The sequence below is a fragment of the Drosophila melanogaster genome, chromosome 2L (genome assembly GCF_000001215.4).
Source record: "Drosophila melanogaster chromosome 2L".
Classification (NCBI taxonomy): Eukaryota; Metazoa; Arthropoda; class Insecta; order Diptera; family Drosophilidae; genus Drosophila; species Drosophila melanogaster.
Window position 1 is genome coordinate 4,078,991 of NT_033779.5, and position 21,378 is coordinate 4,100,368.

General features: G+C 41.2%; 1 protein-coding gene across 3 annotated transcripts in view; it reads left to right on the plus strand.

Annotated features, from left to right (window-relative positions):
* Window positions 1-21,378, plus strand: part of ed (echinoid) — an 84,373-nt gene that overhangs the window by 47,614 nt on the left and 15,381 nt on the right. For all 3 annotated transcript variants that reach the window (NM_001273084.1, NM_001273085.1, NM_078745.3), the window contains exons 4-6: window positions 514-774; window positions 836-1,032; window positions 18,860-21,049. In NM_001273084.1, the coding sequence (NP_001260013.1) occupies window positions 514-774; window positions 836-1,032; window positions 18,860-21,049 (2,648 nt within the window). The remainder of the gene's footprint in view (window positions 1-513; window positions 775-835; window positions 1,033-18,859; window positions 21,050-21,378) is intronic.

The window sequence follows — 21,378 nt, forward strand, 5'->3', positions numbered from 1 at the left end:
GGACGCAGGTTCTTATTGAAAATTGTCTAGGAAAAATATGCAAACATTTATTCGAACGTTGATTTTATTTATATTGGTCCTTTGTGCATACCCCTGAAAACGCCTTGTCGTGTCGCCCCCCCCCCCCCCTCGTCAAATATTACCATTTCGTATTTATTTATATTACGAGCGTTTAAAGTTTGGCCACCTGCGGGCAGAAAACAGGAAGCGAATCAAGGACAAGAGTGGGAAAATCCAATATTAGCACAATTAGTGACGGCCACTGAGGAGTCCTGGCATTGGCGCACAGAAGTCGCCTGGAAGTTTTCAAATAAAAATAAATTGATTTCGAGGCAAATGGAAATTGATTGACTGAATTTTGACATTTAACTTTTGAAGCTTGTTTCCTTTTTCGCTTTTCCGAAAAATACACGCAATACGCAGTTTAATTTATATATTTAAGTATTTTAATGCACAGATCTTGGTATTAATTACCTATAATTCATTTTATTTTATTTCCTTCCTTCCTTCCAGACTCGACTTTCAACCGGAGCGTGGCATTTACGATCTGCAGATCAAGAATGTGTCCTATAACCGTGACAATGGACGCTTCGAGTGCCGCATCAAGGCCAAGGGAACGGGCGCAGACGTCCATCAGGAGTTCCACAATCTCACGGTGCTCACGCCACCTCATCCACCCGTGATCTCACCCGGAAACATAGCCGTGGCCACCGAGGACAAGCCCATGGAGCTGACATGCAGCAGCATCGGTGGTTCCCCCGATCCCACCATAACGTAAGTTCGGAATATAACTGAAACTACTATAAGTTTACTTATATTTAAATCAATTATACAGTTGGTATCGCGAGGGTTCGAATACGCCCCTGCCAGCGACGGTGTTAAAGGGCGGTACCAAGGATCAGCCCACCAATGCCACGCTATCCATAATTCCTCGCAGAGAAGATGACGGTGCCAAGTACAAGTGTGTAGTCAGAAATCGTGCCATGAACGAGGGAAAGCGATTGGAGGCCACTGCCACATTGAATGTTAACTGTGAGTAGACCGAACTTAGATATACTCTTAATACTTACGGCATACTCAGGGCGTTAGCATCTGCTTTGAATTGAATTTGAAATTAACAAGGGAGTCCATTTAAATCGCGATTAAAACCAATCCTCAATATGAGCATAGATATACGTTGCGCCCACTCTCAATCCCCTGGTAATCTTTGCAATTACTCGCACCCAAACCACTTGAGCATCATTAATAATTTCCACAGTCTGACATGGAAAATAATTTCCATAAATGGCCAGTCTTGACCATTGCTAATTAGAGCCAAATTGGATGGTGGAGTCTTGGTATTTTGTAGTGCTTTTCCACGCGGAATCATCCATCCGACAAGTCGACCTTCTCTTAATTTGCATGCTATGCGGCAATTACAACACCATCTGAATATCTGAAAATTAGCATAATGAAGGAAGGAGACAATGAACAGCCAGTCCTCGGCGTTTAACCCTCTGTTTTTCGCATTTCCCCTCGCAAATGCACATGACACATTTCGTTTAAAGTATTTAGATGCAACCAGCCACACCACAAAACTAGCAGCTACGAGCAGAACGACCGGCAATCGCATAATCGCATATATCTTTTTTAAAAAGGCAACAAAACCCAGCCACATAAATTACAAATGCTGACCTAAACCGTCGACCTGCTGCTGACTGAACGCAAGTAATTAGAATACAAATTTATGTGCCACTCGTCGTCGCAGTTGTTGTTTAATTGTTGTTGCTGTTGCAACAAGTGGCGGTGTATTAGTGTAACTGCGCCAGTGTGCGTGCGTGTGTGTGTGACCTGCTAGCTGTTAACGCTGGCTATTAGGGCTAATCAAAAGGCAAATAAAGTGAAATATTGCCTCGGCCGCCGTGGCAAGGCAATCGACTGTTTGGGCCTACACCTATGCACTTGGCGAAAAAATGTGCGAATTTATTCTCGCAGTTTGGCATGTATTCAAATCACTACAGTCTTTGAATCTGAATATTGAATATGCTAGAATTTTACCAGTTTCTGTTCGCACTTCTATTAAAGTGTAGAAAAGCCATATTTTACAACTAATTTTTTTCACTGTACCATTGGCTTTGTAGCCCTACTATTACCTATCGCCATGGCTATCAACTGTGTAATTAATTCAAAAACAACACACACACATGCAGAGGACGCTGTAGTGGCTGTAGAATCAGAGCTGGTGTTAGTGCGCTCGCATTAGTATTAGTAGTGAAAAGAGGACAAAATGCAAGTGGTCATAAGGCTGAAGGATAATTGCCGGGAAAGTGAGAGAAAAAGAGAGAGATAGAGCGCGGCTTGTGAGAATTGTATAATAGTTTGAAGAAAAGATTAAAGATTAATAATTAAATTGTTTAAATTACAATGTATAATGCAAAAATATAGCAGTCGTACTATTTCTTTTTGCTCTAGACTAAGCACTAATTTTCCGTATTAGGAATGACCTGTTTTATAAAACCGCATTCCAAACAAATATAAGCGAACCACGGCTCATATGCCCACCACCACCGTGAGGTAATAAATATGTATTGTAAACAACAACAGTGGCTGGAAATGCATTAAAGCCAACCGCCAACGTCGTCACACATGTCGTATGAGTAATGCCCACCTGACTATGTTAAAACTACACGAACGCATCATAAATAGATAGTTATGTATGTATATACATACATGTGTATCACATATTGACGCAACGCTAATTAACCGCCTCTTGGAACGACCACGCCCACTTAAAATGGATTCCATCCAATGTGGGGGGCAATTTACAAAACTAAAAATTAGATACACGTGTAAGAATTTGTGTAAAATATGTAGGTCGCTTTCGGTTTAATTAGTTGGCCTCAGGCCACGCCCACAGCCGCCCACATTTGCATAAGCCACATTAAATGAGTGCCTATAGATACACACAACAAATTCATTATGTTTATCTAAAAAAGGTTTAATTGCGAAAATGTTAGAAAAAAAAAACCATGAAACCGCAAAGTAAATTTCGAGGGCTTTGTATTTGTAAATGTTTATTAATTGCTATCGTTCAGATTTGTTGGATGGAGTTTTAATAAGTTTAGAAGCGACAACAGGAACCACAATAAGTGCAGGAAAAATAAGAAAAAAGGTTAGCAACGCAGAACAAACAAATCGAGACCGTAAAGGATATGTGAACTCTGATTGTGGCTAAGGATTTCCACTTGTGGTCACCTCCGGTTTTCACTGGGGTTTCCTTTGCCATTTTCCCCTTTTTCACTTTTCCTTCAGTAATGCGTTTTTAAGCAAGCAGAACAGGGTCCCGAGTAGATCAAACAGGGAAATGATGTCCTGCCAGTGTCCTGTCCTCTTTTCCTTTTGCCAGCCTTCAGGCATTTTGCGGTTGCTGCGGGCCAGAAATCTACAGGGATTGAATGGAGAGAAAAAAGGACTTAGGCTACTGAGAAATAGGGTGTATATACTGAGAAAAGTTCGGCTTTTGTCAGACAAAATCAATCAAATAAGCATAAAGTTAATAACAAAAAAAAAAAAAATACATCACATATTAAATGCATACAAATCAAAACTACAGAAGCATAAATTATACGAAAAATTGATAACTTATCTCTTGTTTTTCTCTGTGCATTATACTGAAACCCAAACAGACAGTTGAACCCTCTCCGGTTTTGTTTGTTTAGCCAACAGTTTGAGCTCTGAAATTAAATCAAAAGCAATTTAATTGAAATAAGAAAAGGGGAAAGGGGGAAACCGAGAGACAATCTTGGCTGTTATCCTTTTTCACAGTGATTTACGTTGGGCAATAAAAATTCACTTTTCCTAGCTCTGCCAGTCGCTCTTCGGCCCATTGACACCTACAAATTAATCAGAAAATGAGCCACGTTCTTGGCCTAATCTCCCGTAATAACTCATTCCCAAATGGCCGGCGATAAATCGCAGCAGCAAAAGCAGTGGAAATTGTCGCGCTAATAACCGCAAAATAACAAAATTGCCACGAAAAATCAACGATGGCAATAATTTCAAATTTCTCAGTGGGCCTCTGGATAAAATGGTAGCGCCAAAGTCAAGTTTAATCCGGCCGTGGTCTAATGTATTGCCTTTGGCCTGAAGGGTCGTTCCTTACCTTACCGTTTCCATTCCTGATGAAGCCAATCGGATCGCAGGAGCTAGGAGCGAGAAAACACCGGAATAATGGTGGGTGGGTGACTTTCCCATTTTCCACGTGCAAAAAGTAGGCAAGCAACAGACAGCTGCTCTGCAGGGATATATGGAAAGGGGCTTTTGTTTTTGATTCTAAGCTGACAAGGCAGGGCCAAATCTTGCACGGTCTTTACACTCTTCTCTTTCTATTTTTCTATTTTTTTTTGTTTTTTTTCATTTTTGCTGTCAAATCTTTGTCCCAACCCGAAAACCGCTTAAGTTTGTTGGCGGCTTAGCGCCTGCTAACCAAAAAAAAAAGAATACTAAAATGCGGAAATAGGAGGGAATTCACAGGTTATTTGTATAGATGGGGAGAAATGGGCTAAGAGAAAGCCTATTAGAAGTGCACACCAACGGATTTCTAGTAGATATGCATTTGGGCAGAGGAAATACTTTAGTTTATTCTCTAATCTATACAATCATTAAAATTAATATAACTAATGAAAAAAAAAAAAAACAGCTTAATCCAGCTTATCGGCCTCGGCGTTATTTCATTTAATTTACATCTTTCCATTTAGCCGCTGAAACAGTTAGCCATTTAAAGCAACTTGATCTGCCTTAATGGTGATTCTCTTTAAAAATCATAATTAAGAGATACTTGCTGCAGGGCTTGCAAGCCCAGGAAACTCAATTTTTCCAACTCCTTTCCCAGGGGTCCATCGTTTTCCATAGTTTAATGGCAGGCAATTAACTTTTGTCTTGAGCGGAAAATGGGGGAAAAGCTGAAGGGAGCCGGGTTCAAAGAGGAGTAGGCCTGTCACATGACCTGCCAGTCAGCGATGAGATCATGCATAAAAAAGCCAAAAGAAAAGCCGGGAGGAAAACCGAAGCGAACCAAAACCAAAGCGAACCGAACCGAACCGAAGCACGTCCACAAATGGGAATGGAAATGTTAAATGTAAATGCGGCATATGGAAAAACGGGAAACGACCTTGCTCTGTGTTTGGGCCTTAACACCCACAGTGGGGTTGGGCGGAAAATGGAGGGAAGGGAGCAGATTGGTAGATTGTCACAGGCAAATAGGCGGGACAACATGAAAATCAACCAAGCAAATGCCAATACACATGCAACGCCGGAAAGAAACTGCCACGCACTGGAAAAAAAAATATTTTTTCTAAATTGAAAGAAAACCTAAAAGTTCTTTAGATCCATAATAAATATTCTCAAGTCAATAACGTCAGAATCTTGATGATATCTACAGAAAAATCTGAACTTTTATACACAACTTGCACTTCTTATTTGCTTAAGTGTAAAAATAGAAATGGTCGAGGATGTTGCGGCTGTGGCATTCAAGGATTCGAGGCTTAACATGGCGTAAACACAAAAGCCTCTAAAGGCATTAACTGCGGCATATAAAGTGGCATTACATTAGAGTACGAACCGGGAAAAACCAAAAAAAAAAAAAAAAAAAAATGAAAAAAAACATGCACACAGAAAATAAACGCAAACATGTCCTTTGGCAGGAAGTGCCGCAAAGACAAAAAGAGATTGTCGAGTGGCATCGTCGACGCATTAAATTGAAGATGATGACGATAATGCGCCAGATAAGTCTGAAGTCTCGAGTCGGAAGAGTCTGGGCTCAGGAGGTCTGAGGTCCATGGGGTCATAGGTAACAGCCAACTTAACGTCAATAAACGGGAGTTGAGGGGCGGAAAGGTCGCTCTTCGGTCCGCAACAAGCCATGGAAAGGAGGGAAAACTGGGGGAAAACAGCCACAGGATAACATCTGCCATTTGCGGCCAGAACGAAAGATGAAACAATGGGGCAGGAAACAGGCGGCGGTGGGCCAGCCGAAGGAAGACAAGAGGACATGTGGATGCTGGGTACTATTTACTTGGCATTAAGCAAACTTCAAATAAAAAGGATAACGAGCGCATTGCGAGACACGCAGGCAACTCAAAATGCCAATGGAACTGGCTCAACAATAATAACAAAAAAAAAAAAAAGCGAGCAATCGGGAGGGCAAACGGGGGTAGACAAAAGCTGAGTGACATTCCCAAGTTGGGGAAATTCGAGGGATACTTCGAGGGACTTCAAGACAAAAGGCTGCCATGAAAGGCACGACAATTGCACACAATTTTCATTTATTGTTGGGCTACACATTTGGCCACATTATGTCAGACATTTTTTTTTTTGCCACCCCCTCTCGATGAGCAGAAACAAAAAGGCTTCCCCACAAATAATCGTACATTGCTCTGCCCCTCAAAAAAAAAAAAAAAAAAAAACGGAAAAAAAAAGGAAACTTTCTAAGGACATGTGTGGGTGTGTGTGTGTGGAAATTTTCCGCAAATATGTATCCTTAACCATCCAGAAAAGAGTATTTCCCTCCCGAAAGGGAAACCAAAAATGCCGCCTCACATTTTGACGCTTCATTTCCATTTCTCTCGATTTTGCGTGTTGAGGTCACTTTCGGTTTTCGGGTTTTGGGTTTCGGGTTAGGATAGGTTTCAAATTTGTGCTTTTGGGGGCCAAGATTTGGGATTGGGCTAGGTCTAAGAAGTTTGATAAGGTTGCAGACAGGCGGTTGAAATGTTTTCTTTGTTTGACATTTGAGGCGATTAAAATTAGAGACTTATGTAAAAGCCAAGACAACATTCCTCGGGGCAAACCAAATGCATATTTCAAAAAAGAGGGAAAATACTCATTTAAAATCGAACACACGATATATGTATGCAAAACTTTATCATTTGATGAATTAAATTCCATAACGGATACCTGTCTTATTAAAACACAATAGGGAAAGAAACTCCGCCATGGAAACATATATAACCCATAGCGTTCAGCGACAACTGAACAAATAGCAAACGCATAAAGCCCCCCTCTTTTGGAGTGGAGAAAACATTTCAATTTTGCTGCGGGCTTCTGTTTTATTTCTGCGCTCTACAGCTCCTCAGTTCGATGATATGCCAAACGACCAAAACAAAGTTTGCATTGTTAGTCACGATGATGATGGCGATATACGCATATGTATATCCATCCCCCCCCCCCCCCATATCAGGTCCTATTGTTGCCATACATATGGCGATGATGACTATGATGACGGTGATGATGAGGATATGTGTGTATGATGTCAACAGAGCAAACAGCACGCGTCGCTTGTCGCAGTTTCTAGGGCTAAGAGGGGTTTTTTCAGGGGGGGGGGGAGTGGCCAAAGGATGGACAATGATTCGGCATTGTTTTGGATGGACTGGAAAACAAACGCCAAATGCCACGCCCACAAAACCGATGGCAACAGGAATGACAATGATCATTAAATATCTGCTGCTAATTAAAGTAAATTTTGCGATTCAATGAAACCGGTTGAGGGACTCGCAAACTACGAAGCTATGAAATCACCAGCCGCCCCCATCCACAACCAAAAACACTACATATATATGTATGTATGTGCATATACCCCCAAAAATACACACACATGTATGCACGTACGTAAACATGTCAATAATATTCAAAATTGAAATGTCAAAATGCTAATTTTGCACATTTGTTTGACTTTTGCAGTACAGGCAGGTACACAGAGAATAACGTTTTGTTTTTTTTTTAGTCGACTTCCACTTCTTTCATATGCAATCGCGGCTTGTATATTTTAATATGATTTTATTTTTTCATTAAAACAGGCATATTTGCATATTCAATAAACTTAGACTTAATATTAACCTGAGCGTAGTTTTTTTTTTTTGTATGTGCCTCCCACTTTTGCCACTTTCAACAGACCTCACTTCCTCCCTCCCATCTCGTTTTCGAGAGGAGAATGCAATGCAATTTGCGCAATGTGTGCAAATTTGCACAAGCCGCACCAAAAATTTTATTTACAAAATTTTCGTGCCAAATTTGACTTTTGCCAACGCACAAGAGGAGCTCCACAGAATGATGGTAAAGTCATGGGGAGATGCGGCATAGAAATGCACGATATTTCTACGCTTCTCCAGCTGCAGCTGCAGTCCAAATATTTTTCCACTGACTGACTAATGAATTGAGCACTGGGACCCAAAAACCGAGTGCAACTGATGATCAGCTTACCAATTGTGCACACAAAAAAATGAAGCCAACTTACCACCACTCATTTCTCGCTAATTGGTCAAAAGAGTGGGGCTCATTATGCACGTCTCATTTGTTATATCTTTAAAAATGTCCCAATATTACAGCTTGTTTTTAAAAGGGAGGCAAATATATCTGAAGTAAATTTAAGGTAAATGTATGAGTATAAATGGCCAAAATAATTAAGGGATTTTTATAAAGACGAGTACAATCCTTACAGTTAAAATTGACAATTTGAAAAAGGCCATTCCGTCGGGGATATTGCACACAAAATATTCACCGCAATACCTATAGAATGAATTCGGTAAAAAAAATCCGCTTTAAGTCGCCAAAACTATCTGAGGGATTTCTATCAGTTGATAAAAAGTTTTCGCCAAAAGTGGAAGCCGAAAACCAAAAGGAATCAGAGATAGATTTCCGTTTATAAATTGAAATCTATAGAGATTTTATTGTTCGGTGGTTCCATTGTTGTCTCTTTCCACAAAACTTGATTTCCATTAATTGCATTGCGCACTTTGTCGAAAACTGACCTCGGGTTTTGTCCATTTTTCGTGTAAATTGAATTGTAAATTTGACCAAAATATGAATTGTTTTGGTTTTGTGCAATGAATTGCATTTTAATTAAATTCCTGCACATTTGCCGTCAGTCCCTTTGCCTCAAACATTTTTTTAAGCTAATTAAAAGTTTTTTTTTGGTTTGGTTTGGTTTCCACAATCTCCACATATCAACCTAATTAGGTCAAATAGGAAAATGCCTTTTTTTTCCTTGCGGACAGAAATTGAAACTTATATTAAATTCTGATGCACTGTTATTTTTTTCTTGTCGGAATTCGCTGAAGACTGCCAAGTTCTAAATATTTACAGCCACATCAAGGCACACATATAAATTTATTGTGCCTGTAAAAGAGTTGCAAACAAGGAATTTTCGATGAGGCAGGAGAAGCTGCAGCAGAATGTGGCGTAACATTGGAGTGCTAAAGTTTTTGGGGCACACATGTTGCTCAGGGCATGTTGCAGTCAAATTTTAAGCAATTTATGGCAAACTTTTAATACTCTCCCACACGAACGGTTGCACAAAATAGGAATATTGTATTGGGAAAACAAGAGCAGGATCTTAAATAGATGCATGGGTTTATAAATAAGAATCTAACTAAAGATAAGTAAATACACAATGGACATAGATTAAGTAAAAAATAGGACAGCTTAATTTGATGTTAAATATTTCGGGGTTTACTGAGAATTCTTGCCCTCCGGCATTTGAAGTCAATTTCCTAGTTCCCCAATCGAACTTCGTGAAAATGACTTCCATAAATTTCTTTTCCAACCAGTTCCTTGGTGGATCCCCTGAGTTAGAGAGGCCATAAATCATCATTATCGTGTGTGGTAACTCGCAGGATAATACCCTGCCAAAGTTAGTAGAGTGCATAACAATTGACAGCCAACTGGCTGGAGGTCCCTACTTCAACGGTCGCGTGTGTTTCGCATATAAGAAATTTCTTCTGGGGGGGGGGGGAATTGTGAGCCAAGGCAGTAAACGAAAGTATGAAAAATCTGCAGGCAAATAAAGCCAGCAAATGTGGCAGAACGAACTGCAAAACTATCGAGGTTGCAGGGGGCGGACAAAACCAAAAGAACGCAAAAAAAAAAAGCGCAAATGGAATATAAAAAAAAAGGAAAGCAAACGCACAGCAAGAAAACTACGCAAAGTGCTGAACAAATGGAACAACTTACAGAAGCTAAAATGGCAAACAACCAACAGTAGTTGGGCAACAACAACAACAATGGCAGCAATATGAACAACAATCTTGAATATTGCACGTTTACATATGTAGATACATTTCCTGCAGCAAATGCGGCAGATGCAGATGCTTCTGCCAGCAGTAGTAAATGCAACTGAACCGGAGTTCAACTCAACCGAAGCTGAAACAGAATTGAACGAAAGAAATTGCTGGAAAAATGCAAAAGCAGTGCACTGCAAGAAAAAGTGGAAAAATTAAACACAAGCCAACCGAAACTTCTGATATGATAGCGAAATATTCGTATTTCTTACGATTTAAAATATTATTAAAATTTTAAAAGCTTTAAAAGTCTCATTAAAGTTTATAGTTTGGTAAAGACCATTGAACTTTTGCATTCAAAATGTATTGTTGCATGTTTATGGGAGTTTTCCAAATTCTTAAATTTTGTTCTACCTTTAATATTATTACTTTACTGCACGCACACGTGCCAGCCAGTGGGTAAATTTAAAAATTTTATTTACATTTCGCCTGCTGTCGCTGCAGCCGTAGGAGAAATAGAGGCTTTCGAGGGACTGGGGCTTTGTTTACATTTAGTGCAGCTTCTACTTGACTTGCAGCAGCAAATAGAGCAGAGAAGAACTGCAGAACTGTAGAGCCCCCCCTTTATGGCGGGGCAATGGCAGCTGATGTGGCCCGAGGGCCAAAACCAAAAGGCTGAAACGGTGGCGACTTTGGTTCCGACTTTGCCCGCTGGCCTCTGATAACAAAAACAGAACAACATCGGCAAGAGAGAAGCAACAGCAACACTGGAACAACTGAAATAGCAGTAGATTCAGTACGGTTTTTGTAGCCGGCGTTTTGTTCCCAGAGGGTTAAATTCTTGCCACACACACACACACACACACACAGCGATGATGAAGCGCCCCAGGTTATGCAACAGCAATGGCAACAAAAGCAGCTGGTGTTGCAATCATGACTGACTGAAAACCAGAAAATCGAATGGGAAAATAAGAAATGTCATTGGGAAAAAGGCAAGTTTTAGTACTTCTCTACAACGTTATTGGGAAGTATCTACTTAATTTTTAAACTTTCTGTCTAAGTGTGTGTGCTCTTATATGCTCTGAATATATATTTTGAATATCTACACCGAACACAAAGTCCGATAACAATAGGCACACTCACTTCTCATGTTAGCCAGCCCACGTGCCCCAATTAAGCCATAATCTGTTCTTTGTTTTAGCCCGTCGTCCAAGCCCTATTTATGTATGTTCATATGTATACCTACGTTTACTATCTGGCGAAACAAAATCCATTCAGGATTGCCATGGCAGCGAGACAGTAACCTCTTGTATCTCGGATCTGCAGACCCAAACTAAACTTCCTGCCAGACGGAAACTTTTCCATCATACGCCCACATTTTCCATTGCCTTTTCAGACACCTCCTCGAGGAAATTAAAGTAAATGTGTCACTGGCAGATACAGATACGCACTGCAGATTTCCATTTCCGCCTTAATGCAATTTGCCGGACTGACAAAAGAAGCAGAAATCTTGTCAAATTAACTAAATATTTACAAAGGCAATGAAATTCTGTCTGGGCATCTGGTGATTTTTTTTGTATTGTATTGCGTCGATGCCAAGGAGTTGCAGCGCCAAATTAATTTAACATAAAATTAAAGGAAACGAAATAAAATGCAAGGGCGAAATTAAAAGCAAAGTTTAGTTTCCCATTTCCTTCGAGTTTTCTTCCTTTTTTCTGCGCTCCTTGTCTTGTCTTTCTGTGGCCCCCAATGAATTTAATTATTTAGGTCAAAGGACAGGACAATGCCACTCTTTCCTGGCCATTTTTGCATTAGCAAAAATAGAGGAAGGATGGTATTGAGTTTATTATGGTGCAAGGTTATGACTCAATGGGGTTCCCTCGATTTTCATCTTCCTTTTTGCCCCCCAGCAGGATTTGTTGAAAACTTTTGCCTTTCTTGCCTTATTTTCCCCCTCTCTTATTTGCTTTATTTTTCGTGAAGTCTTGCGCCTAATTCTCGAATACAATTTTCCGCAGTCTTTTCATGTTTGGCCGAAACATTTTCACTCGAAAGTTAAACAAAGCAGCCTGCTGCAATTGCTCAACTGTTCCATCATTGGGATCATGATCATTATCTTCATCATCGCTTTTCCTGCTGCTGGAAAATTACGCCATTCAAGAATTTGCTTTACGTGTGCTCTCATTTTCTTTTTTTTTATTTAGTCGGGCTTTGCAAGTCGCTAGGCCTATATAATTGAATACTCTAAAAGATAAAGTCGAGTTGGTAAAGTCTAGTCTAGTCTACACATATTAAGGTATGGAATTTTTTGGTTTAACATACTTGGTTGTTAAATCAAAAAAAGGTTGTTAAGTAAATAATTTATTTCCATGAAAAGAAAAAAACTAAATTATTTTTCCTTTTAACTTGGGTCTGCAGTATTTAAAATAAATTTCTGCCCCACAAGGGTATTTAAACTTTCCCTACACTCAAAAAGAACTCCCAGGAGCATCTAAATTTTTCGCCAGCCTATCCAGAACTTTTGTTTACCTACTTTTTTTTCGCCCTCGTTTCAGAACCTATTTTTTTTATGTACGTCTGTGTTTTGTTGCGCGTCAAGTAAATAAATAAAAGCAAAAGTTTTTGGCCCACGACTCGAACTGTTACTTTTTGGACCGGCTACTCGCATTTTCCTCGCCTTTTCCCTCAGCCATTTTCCCAACACTAATGACATCGTTTGCGGGCTCTGCTATTCCCTTTCCCTATTTTCTATCCAGATCTCCATGTGTGCGCCTGGAAAACTTTGTCAATAATTTTACTGCCTATTTAAAGCAGCCTCCGCTCCTTCTCCGGGATTTTCCCATTTCCATTTGCCAGCTCCCTTTGCGTTTTTTTTTTTTTTTGTTGTTTACCATTAAAATTCCAACCAGAGAATTTACAAAAATTTGTGATGTTTAAATAGCGGGGCAGGAACAACTTTTTGGTTCCTTTTAAATTAATTTGGGGCAGCTTTGATTGCGTCTGTTTTTCTCAGAGGTGAAGATCCGAAATTGTTTACGCCTAAAAAACATGTGGAGGCCCATAAAATTAGAAGAACTTTTCATTGATTTGCCACAAATTGTGTGCCATAAAAATAAACTGGACAGATGGGAATGCGTTGCTCTCCAATTATGTTGTGTTTGCTCATTTGTATCTTTGTACAGCCGATGCACAGATACATCTGTTTGTTTACACGTTCATTTGCAGCAGTTTCTGTTTGTCGGCTCGGTAGTTTATCAATATGTTTTTCGCTTTGGGGAAATCGAGGAGTCCATAAAGTCATGCAACATTTATTAAATCTTTTGCTTGATTTTTATCAACAATTTTCTTCGGATACTGTGTGTTTTTGACCAAACATTTGCTTTGGTCGGCACAATTTGATTTCATTTTATGGCCAGCCATTGTCAGTTTCATATATATATATATATATATATATATATATATATACAAGTATCTTTGCGCCGTCGTGCCTTTATCTGGTATCTGCATGTGTGTGGCCAATAAAATTTTTAGTACAATAAACATTTGTCCGTTTATCAGTTGGTTTTGCTCTCTTATTGCTTTTTTCAAAAGCTTTTTGCACACATTTCCACGTTGGGCAAGAGGAAACGCAGGAGTTCTGGAGATTTTTCCTTAGAAAATGACACAGAAACCTGAAACAACAAAGCCTTAAATTTTGCTCGGAAAGTGTACGTATTTTTGTATCTTTATATCTACAGAATGGCGTATGCTTCTCTTTGATCCGCTTCGTGATCGCTTTAAAGTGTTTTCACTTTGGACAAATCATGAGTGTATTTTTTATGTGCTTTGCTTTTTCAGGCACGTTTTTGAGTTTGTGGTTTATGTGCGGTTTTGGTTTTGGGCACGTTCGGATGGATTCGATCCATTTGTGCATTTAAAGATACAAGAACCTTTGAACCCTTTATTAGCCATGTAATTTAGCTTTTTAATATAATTTTTTATCTCGAATATCTTTCTAAATTTAAATGTATGTACCTATACAAGCACCACTTAGTAGGGTGATTTTTATTGCCTTCAAAAAGAATTATCACTTTACGGAGAAATCGCCAACTACTATTAATGGAGATTCTTCAGAGCGTCATGCCATGTATGTTCACAGCTTCTGAGTATCTTCTTCTGTTTCCGCTAAAACTCTTAATATCCAACTGGTTAGATCTGTTCAATTAAATGATTTTCTTGTTAGCCAACCTAATGTGACAGCTAAATGCTGTTCGCCAAACTAGAAATGGATGGTTAACAGTGGTCGGGAGGAGGAGGATCTTGTTTATTTGTCTCCGTTGAATATGTCTTCCTGTAATTTATGAGCCAGTGGCCAACGAGTTTCCTTTGCTATTTTTCCATTGCTACTGCTATTTGCTATTCTTGCTTCGGAGTGTGTGTGTGTGAGTGTATGCTTTTTTTTGCCCCCCCAGAGCATCTCCTGGACCGCAGTTGTTTTAGTTTATGCGCTCAATTTAGTAACTAGTTAGCTAGAAATGGCCTGTACTGCTGGTCACTTTGCTCACACTCCACACGAGTCCCCCGAAAACCAAACAAGAAACTAATAAAAAGCCGAACCAGAAACCACAAGAGCTCATAGCTCAAATGCGCTGACAGCAGGCACGAGTTATGCGTACGTATCTCCACTCCACTCGAACAAGAAGAAGAAGGAATCGGAGGAGGCACAATATGGGACGGAGTAGGTAGAAGTATGTGCAGCTTTTCCAACTAAATGCTATAAAAATTCTTGACTTAATAGCAAAACAAGACAGGGAACAAGCGTTCCTATGCGAGTGCCGGGAGTGTGTTTGACTAGACACAGTTGCGGCTGAAAAAATAGGAATAGGGTTTCAGAATCGCTAAAATGGCCAGATGCATGGATGTTTGAGTCATCTTAAACCTAAAATAATAAACTGAGTGGATAATTTGAAAATCTATATGAAACATTAAAAATCGAAACAGGCGCTATTGTGTTGACCTGCGCTTTTAATTTGACCGCAGCTGTTTGGGCAGTGTGTGTCTCTGATGGAGAAACCCGTGTAGGGCCACTAAAGAAAACTAACAAGTTACACAAGCAAACCATCTGGTAGAGAAGGCAAGGTTAGCAATGGCATGAGTCTCGGCTCCATGGCGGAGGAGTGGAGCTTCAGCAGCTGGAGAAGATGCTGAAAGAAGTTCGAGGAGCTGTTTGTGGATCCACATCCATATGTAGCAGTTTGGAAACAAGAAAAACTTGAAAAGCCAAGGAAAACATTTAGTAGATGATGAAAATCATGGCAGCATCAACTTGAAGATGCCACACAACTGGCTGGCAGAGAGAGAGAGAAAGAGAGAGGAGCACTGGATGGAGGGGAGGTATGGTCGAAGAACAAAGGATAGTCCAGGAGAGATTCCTGTTGATAAGACTGTGATTGGAAGAGGAAGCTCTCGATAGGTCAATAACATTTTAAGACACTTGTCTACTTAAAGTTAGGCGCTAATTGTTTTTGTTAGGTGAACTCGATGTCGGACACACAGAACAAAGTATCGATTTTATATATATGTTATTTATTGGTTATTTGCAATGAATTTGGTAATAAATTATTGTCAATTTATTTTGAAAGGTTCCTTAATATATTAGTTAATTTAAAATGACTTCTTGACTTGACAACGCAACTTTACATTAAGCATAAATTGTCGACCTCTGGGGCTTGCTTTTTGATGAAGGCTTCTTCTTAAATTTTTGCAATCTGCCCGGAAAATTTGTGTATCTTTTTAAACATAACATTCATTAGTTACGAATAGAAAGGCCGGAGGCGAAACCGAAAAAGAGAAGGTGGAGGAAAACTGAACTGGAGATAAGTCGTAGTCGCCTTATCATTTATCTTGGACCTCGGGCCAAATGTTTTCTGGCCTGCCAATTTCGCGTGTCTTGAATGGATGCTGGGTTAAATTGGAGGATGAATTTAGGGGGCGTTTGGTGGTGGAGACGGAGACGGGCGACGGGCAAGGACGAGTTGTTCGTTCGGTTTGGTTTTGCGCTGGTTGGTCATATCAAATCGCTTTTGCCTTGGCTGCCATGGCTTTTGTGGCCTGTGGCTCAGCGCGTGCCTTCCACAATTTTCCCGCTTTTGCGACCGCTTTTCCGCCCGCTATTCCACCAGCAGCCCACACATCAAAATTGGATTTGGCCAAGTTAAGCAAGTTGGCCATTGAGGGAGTTGAAGCTCTGTCGATTATTTTTAATGGATCTGCTGAGCGCGCGCCACATTCTCTTTTATTTTTTTTTTTTTCATTGCCTTTTGGTAATTAAAATTAAAATTAATATTAGCTGACTGCTGTTTGCTCTAATTTTATTGCTCTTTTGATAGTTGTTTCCTTCGTGTTCAAATTGCCCATTTTTTTCAAAGAATATTTTGGTGTAGCTTTGTTAGATTTCGAGAAATAATATTTTAAGCTTGGCTTGTCCTCACTCATTTAGTCGGTTTAATTCCCTAAATCCGTTAGGCACCCGAAACAAGTTTAGACCCAGCTAATTGCCTAAAAAGATCCTTGGATAAATTGCGTTAGACCCTGTCGCATTTATTCGAGTCGCCAAATTGAGTTAGGCGAATGTGAAAAATACCAAATTAAATTTAGACTATTTGTCTCTTTATTCAGGATTGGCCAAATGAATTGCTGTCTAGTCCTACAGATCTAAACTAAATTTTTAATTTTTTTTCTACTTAGGTTTTCTGTTTAAAAGATGGTTTTCCTTTATTTTTCTCCATCTATTTTTGTTTGAGGGTCCTTTGTGTTTGCTAATAGTATTTTCCAAGTGAATGCTTGGGTCGTTTTTTTTTTTTTTGAGTACTTGTAAATGGGGGAATGGCGAAGACCTGGCAACAATTTGGCAATTGATTGGAAAAATATTTCTAACACGATTTTCAGGGGTCCCCTTATATTTCGCATCTTGCCACTTTTTTCTTTATTTTTTTTGATCCTGCAAACTAATTCAATTATTTGCGTACATAATTTAAGGACCATGTCCAAGGGCGTTGAGCAAAAAATTTATATGCAAAACACGCATAAAATTGTTTGCTCCTTTTCTTTCACTTCCCTGCCGTCCGTCTCTCTCTCTCATTTTGGTTGATTATTTATGAACACGAAGCGTTGGCTTTGGAAATAATTGAAGGAACTTCACTTCACTCGACGACTGCTATTTGGCCGGGGTCCATTTTAAAGTAATCAAGGGAATGAAGGGCCTATTTTCAGGTCACTACCCCCTTGGTTTTTCCCGCCCGGAAAATCCCTGGAATGCAGTGCTGAAACGGCCTGGCCCAAATGTTGAAAACATGTTCGCAAAGTGACAATTAAGCCAATTTGAAGCCATTTAGCGGGCAAGAACGCAAACAAAAACTGTTGCGAGCTCGGCAACTGAAAACAGAGCAGTAAGTTCGGGTAATACATTGTATATACCCTTTATATAGAGAACAGAATGAAACCCAGAACAAAGTGAAGTGAAACAGAAGCAGGTCTTGATTTCTAACCAAACAATGCTTTAATGGTCGCCGAGTCGGCGAACAAAGCCAGACAATCAAATGTAATTACACGCACATAAACACGCAAAGACGATTCTGTGACTTGAGCTGAGGTTAAAGGTACACTTTGAGAAAATACTGCGAGCGATGAATATTGTCCAAAAAATATGATTGATACCAAGCTCATTTCATTTGAGAATACTCTTATACTAAAAATTAGTTTAGCTTTCATTTTTTGCTCAATTAAGAAGTGTATAGATGATAAAGTTCTTTGTCACGACAATTTCTTGAAGTGCTGAGACACCTGAACCCGCCTTTTAGACCTTTCATAAGAGGTAGCCACGAGAGAATCGCGCAATTTACTATAATTTGCTGGAGGAGATTGCGCAAGTGGAGATGGATGGTTGGGTGGATGGTTGGATGGATGGGGTAAAGGGTCCAAGTCGAAGACCGTGCTCCAGTTTCTCAAGATTGCGGCTGCTAAAGTTCTCTAGACTGCCGCCACATTTCTACATTTTTTTTTTTTGTTTTTTTTTGTTCGCCGGCCGTCAATGGTGCGGAGTGCGGTTTTATGGGCAAAGTCATTAGGCAGCTGGCGACACTTATCCAGGGGGCAGTTAATTACAAAGTGGTTGCGGTGGCTCAGACATAATTTCACGCCATTTGCGGTGCATAAGAGGACTATGACTTGCAGTCAGCAACTCCAACTCGGCGATGAAGTGCAGGGGCGGAGTTTTCAGAGTGAGCCGGGAAAGTGGGAAGAAAATTAACTGCAGGTGAATAAGATTCCTGTGCTAAACTTATTTTTAAGAGCCGCGGATATCCATAAGTTCATTAAAGTGGAGTAATTTAATTTACTCAGAAAATTTAGTAAAATTTACTGGAAGAACATATATAATAATACTTAATTATACATTTGGAAGTATCGAAAGGATGACCCCTTCTAAATAGATTACCACTTCCATTAACAACAAATTATCTGCATAAAACCCTGGTTCCTCCGCTCTTTCAACTTTGCTAATGAGTCTCTTGGAGTCACTTTGGCTTTGGCCGACCTTCAGACACTTCATTAGTTTAATTAATAATTGACAAATTTCGTGTCTAATCAGCAGACTAATCATAACCAGTGCGCTGGCGCTCTCATTTTCCCTGACTAATTCAATTAGAAGTTTCGGATTATGCCGCCTGATTATGCCAAAAATGCTGCGTGTTTATTAATTTTCATCCAGCGGTTTGCTTTGATTCCAATTCTGCCTGTGTGACTTGACTAATTTTGCCTACTTTTCTGTTTTTGCCTTTGCTTTTTTTCAGATTACCCCCGAGTCGAGGTTGGACCCGAGAATCCTTTGCGGGTGGAACGTGACCGGACTGCCAAACTGGAGTGTAATGTGGATGCCAAGCCGAAGGTTCCCAATGTCCGTTGGAATCGCAATGGTCGGTTCATCAGCTCCTCATTAGTTCACACGATCCATCGGGTGAGTGTTCAAGATGCCGGCAAGTATACCTGCATTGCGGACAACGGTCTTGGAAAGACCGGAGAACAGGAGCTCATCCTGGATATCCTGTATCCACCCATGGTCGTGATAGAGTCCAAGACGCGAGAGGCCGAAGAGGGCGATACAGTGACCATTCGCTGCAATGTCACAGCCAATCCTGCACCCGTGACCATTGAGTGGCTCAAGGAGAACAGTCCCGACTTCCGCTACAATGGCGACGTACTGACCCTAACTTCCGTGCGAGCCGATCATGCCGGAAACTACATCTGCCGTGCCGTGAACATAATGCAGAGCCAGGGAATGGAGCGCAGTGAACGAGTGGGTAACTCCACGGTGGCCCTGCTAGTTCGCCATCGACCAGGACAGGCTTACATTACACCCAATAAGCCCGTGGTTCATGTGGGTAATGGTGTCACCTTGACCTGCTCCGCTAATCCGCCAGGCTGGCCAGTGCCCCAGTACAGATGGTTCAGGGATATGGATGGAGAGTTCTCCAGCACGCAGAAAATCCTTGCACAAGGCCCTCAGTACTCGATACCCAAAGCTCACTTGGGTAACGAGGGTAAATACCATTGTCATGCTGTAAATGAACTGGGCATCGGAATGATGGCCACCATTGTCCTGGAGATCCACCAGCCTCCGCAGTTCTTGGCCAAGCTACAGCAGCATATGACTCGCAGAGTGGCCGATACGGATTATACGGTCACGTGCAGTGCCAAGGGAAAGCCAGCACCCAGTGTTAAATGGCTGAAGGACGCAGTGGAAATCCTGCCCGAGGAAAATCTCTACGAAGTGCAGACCAATCCCGATCAGGGCCTCAACGGCATGGTCACGGTTCAGAGTCAACTTAAGTTCCGAGGAAAGGCCAGACCGAATGGAAACGCTTTAGTGCCTGGAGATCGTGGCTTGTACACCTGCTTGTATCAGAACGAGGTCAACTCGGCCAACTCGTCCATGCAACTGAGGATCGAACATGAGCCCATTGTACTCCATCAGTATAACAAGGTGGCCTTTGATATCAGGGAGACAGCCGAGGTGGTTTGCAAGGTTCAGGCCTATCCCAAGCCCGAGTTCCAATGGCAGTTTGGCAATAATCCATCGCCCCTGACCATGTCCTCCGATGGTCACTACGAGATTAGTACCACCACCGATAACAACGACATCTATACGTCCGTGCTCAAGATCAACTCGCTGACTCATTCGGATTACGGAGAATACACCTGCCGGGTGGCCAACACCCTGGATACGATTCGAGCTCCCATTAGACTGCAGCAGAAAGGACCCCCAGAGAAACCAACAAATCTGCGAGCCACCGAGGTGGGTCACAATTACGTATCACTGAGCTGGGATCCCGGATTCGATGGAGGTCTGAGCAAGACCAAGTTCTTTGTTAGCTATCGCCGTGTGGCCATGCCAAGGGAAGAACAATTGATACCGGATTGCGCCACTTTGGCCAACTCGAATTCGGCTTGGGTGGAAGTCGATTGCCAGCGGGATATTCCCTGCAAGGTGACAGCCCTGGAGCAACACCAGAGTTATGCCTTTAAGGTCAAGGCTCTGAATCCCAAGAGCGATTCACCGTACTCGAGTGAAATCATGGTGACGACAAAGGTCAGCAGGATTCCGCCACCATTGCAGGTGACCTATGAGCCGAATACTCGAACTCTCGGCATCGATGTGGGGGCCACGTGCTTGAACCTGGTGGCCGTTGTGGAGTCCATGGTGAATGCAGATTCTCCGATGGCCGCCTGGGAGGTGGTGACCACCATGGATAACCTGCAGCTGTCCGGAAATGGACCCACCCACAAGGAGAAGATCATCGACAGAATAATTGGAGCGCGGCGAGTTGGCGGAGGACGTGCTCTGGGGCACACCATCAGCGAGGACGAGGATGACAATGGTTTGAACTCGCTGGCCCTCGAGGACGAAAACAGTCCCACTGTGCGGGTCAAATTGTGTCTGAGGACCAATCCAGAGCACTGCGGCGATTACACGGACGCAGAAAGTGAGTACAAAAAGAGAGCATTTCACTATAGTAAGTTAATCTTTGAATCGAAACAATCACAACAAAGACTCGCAGTTAAAAATTGAGATTCTTGAAATGAGGAATGCGCTGAAGTGAAGTGGGTGGAAAATGAATAGAGTATTTTAACGAAAATAACGAGAATTGGCTTGCTGGCTGGAAACTCCCGCCGATGCTGATGATTTCCATTATATGCAAAGCCATTACGAGCAATTGCACCACTTGAATGACCGGCTGCCGGCGGACCATCAATCACTCATCCCGTCAGTGGTCTCTCCACTCCTTGCCACCCATCTTTTAAACCATCTATC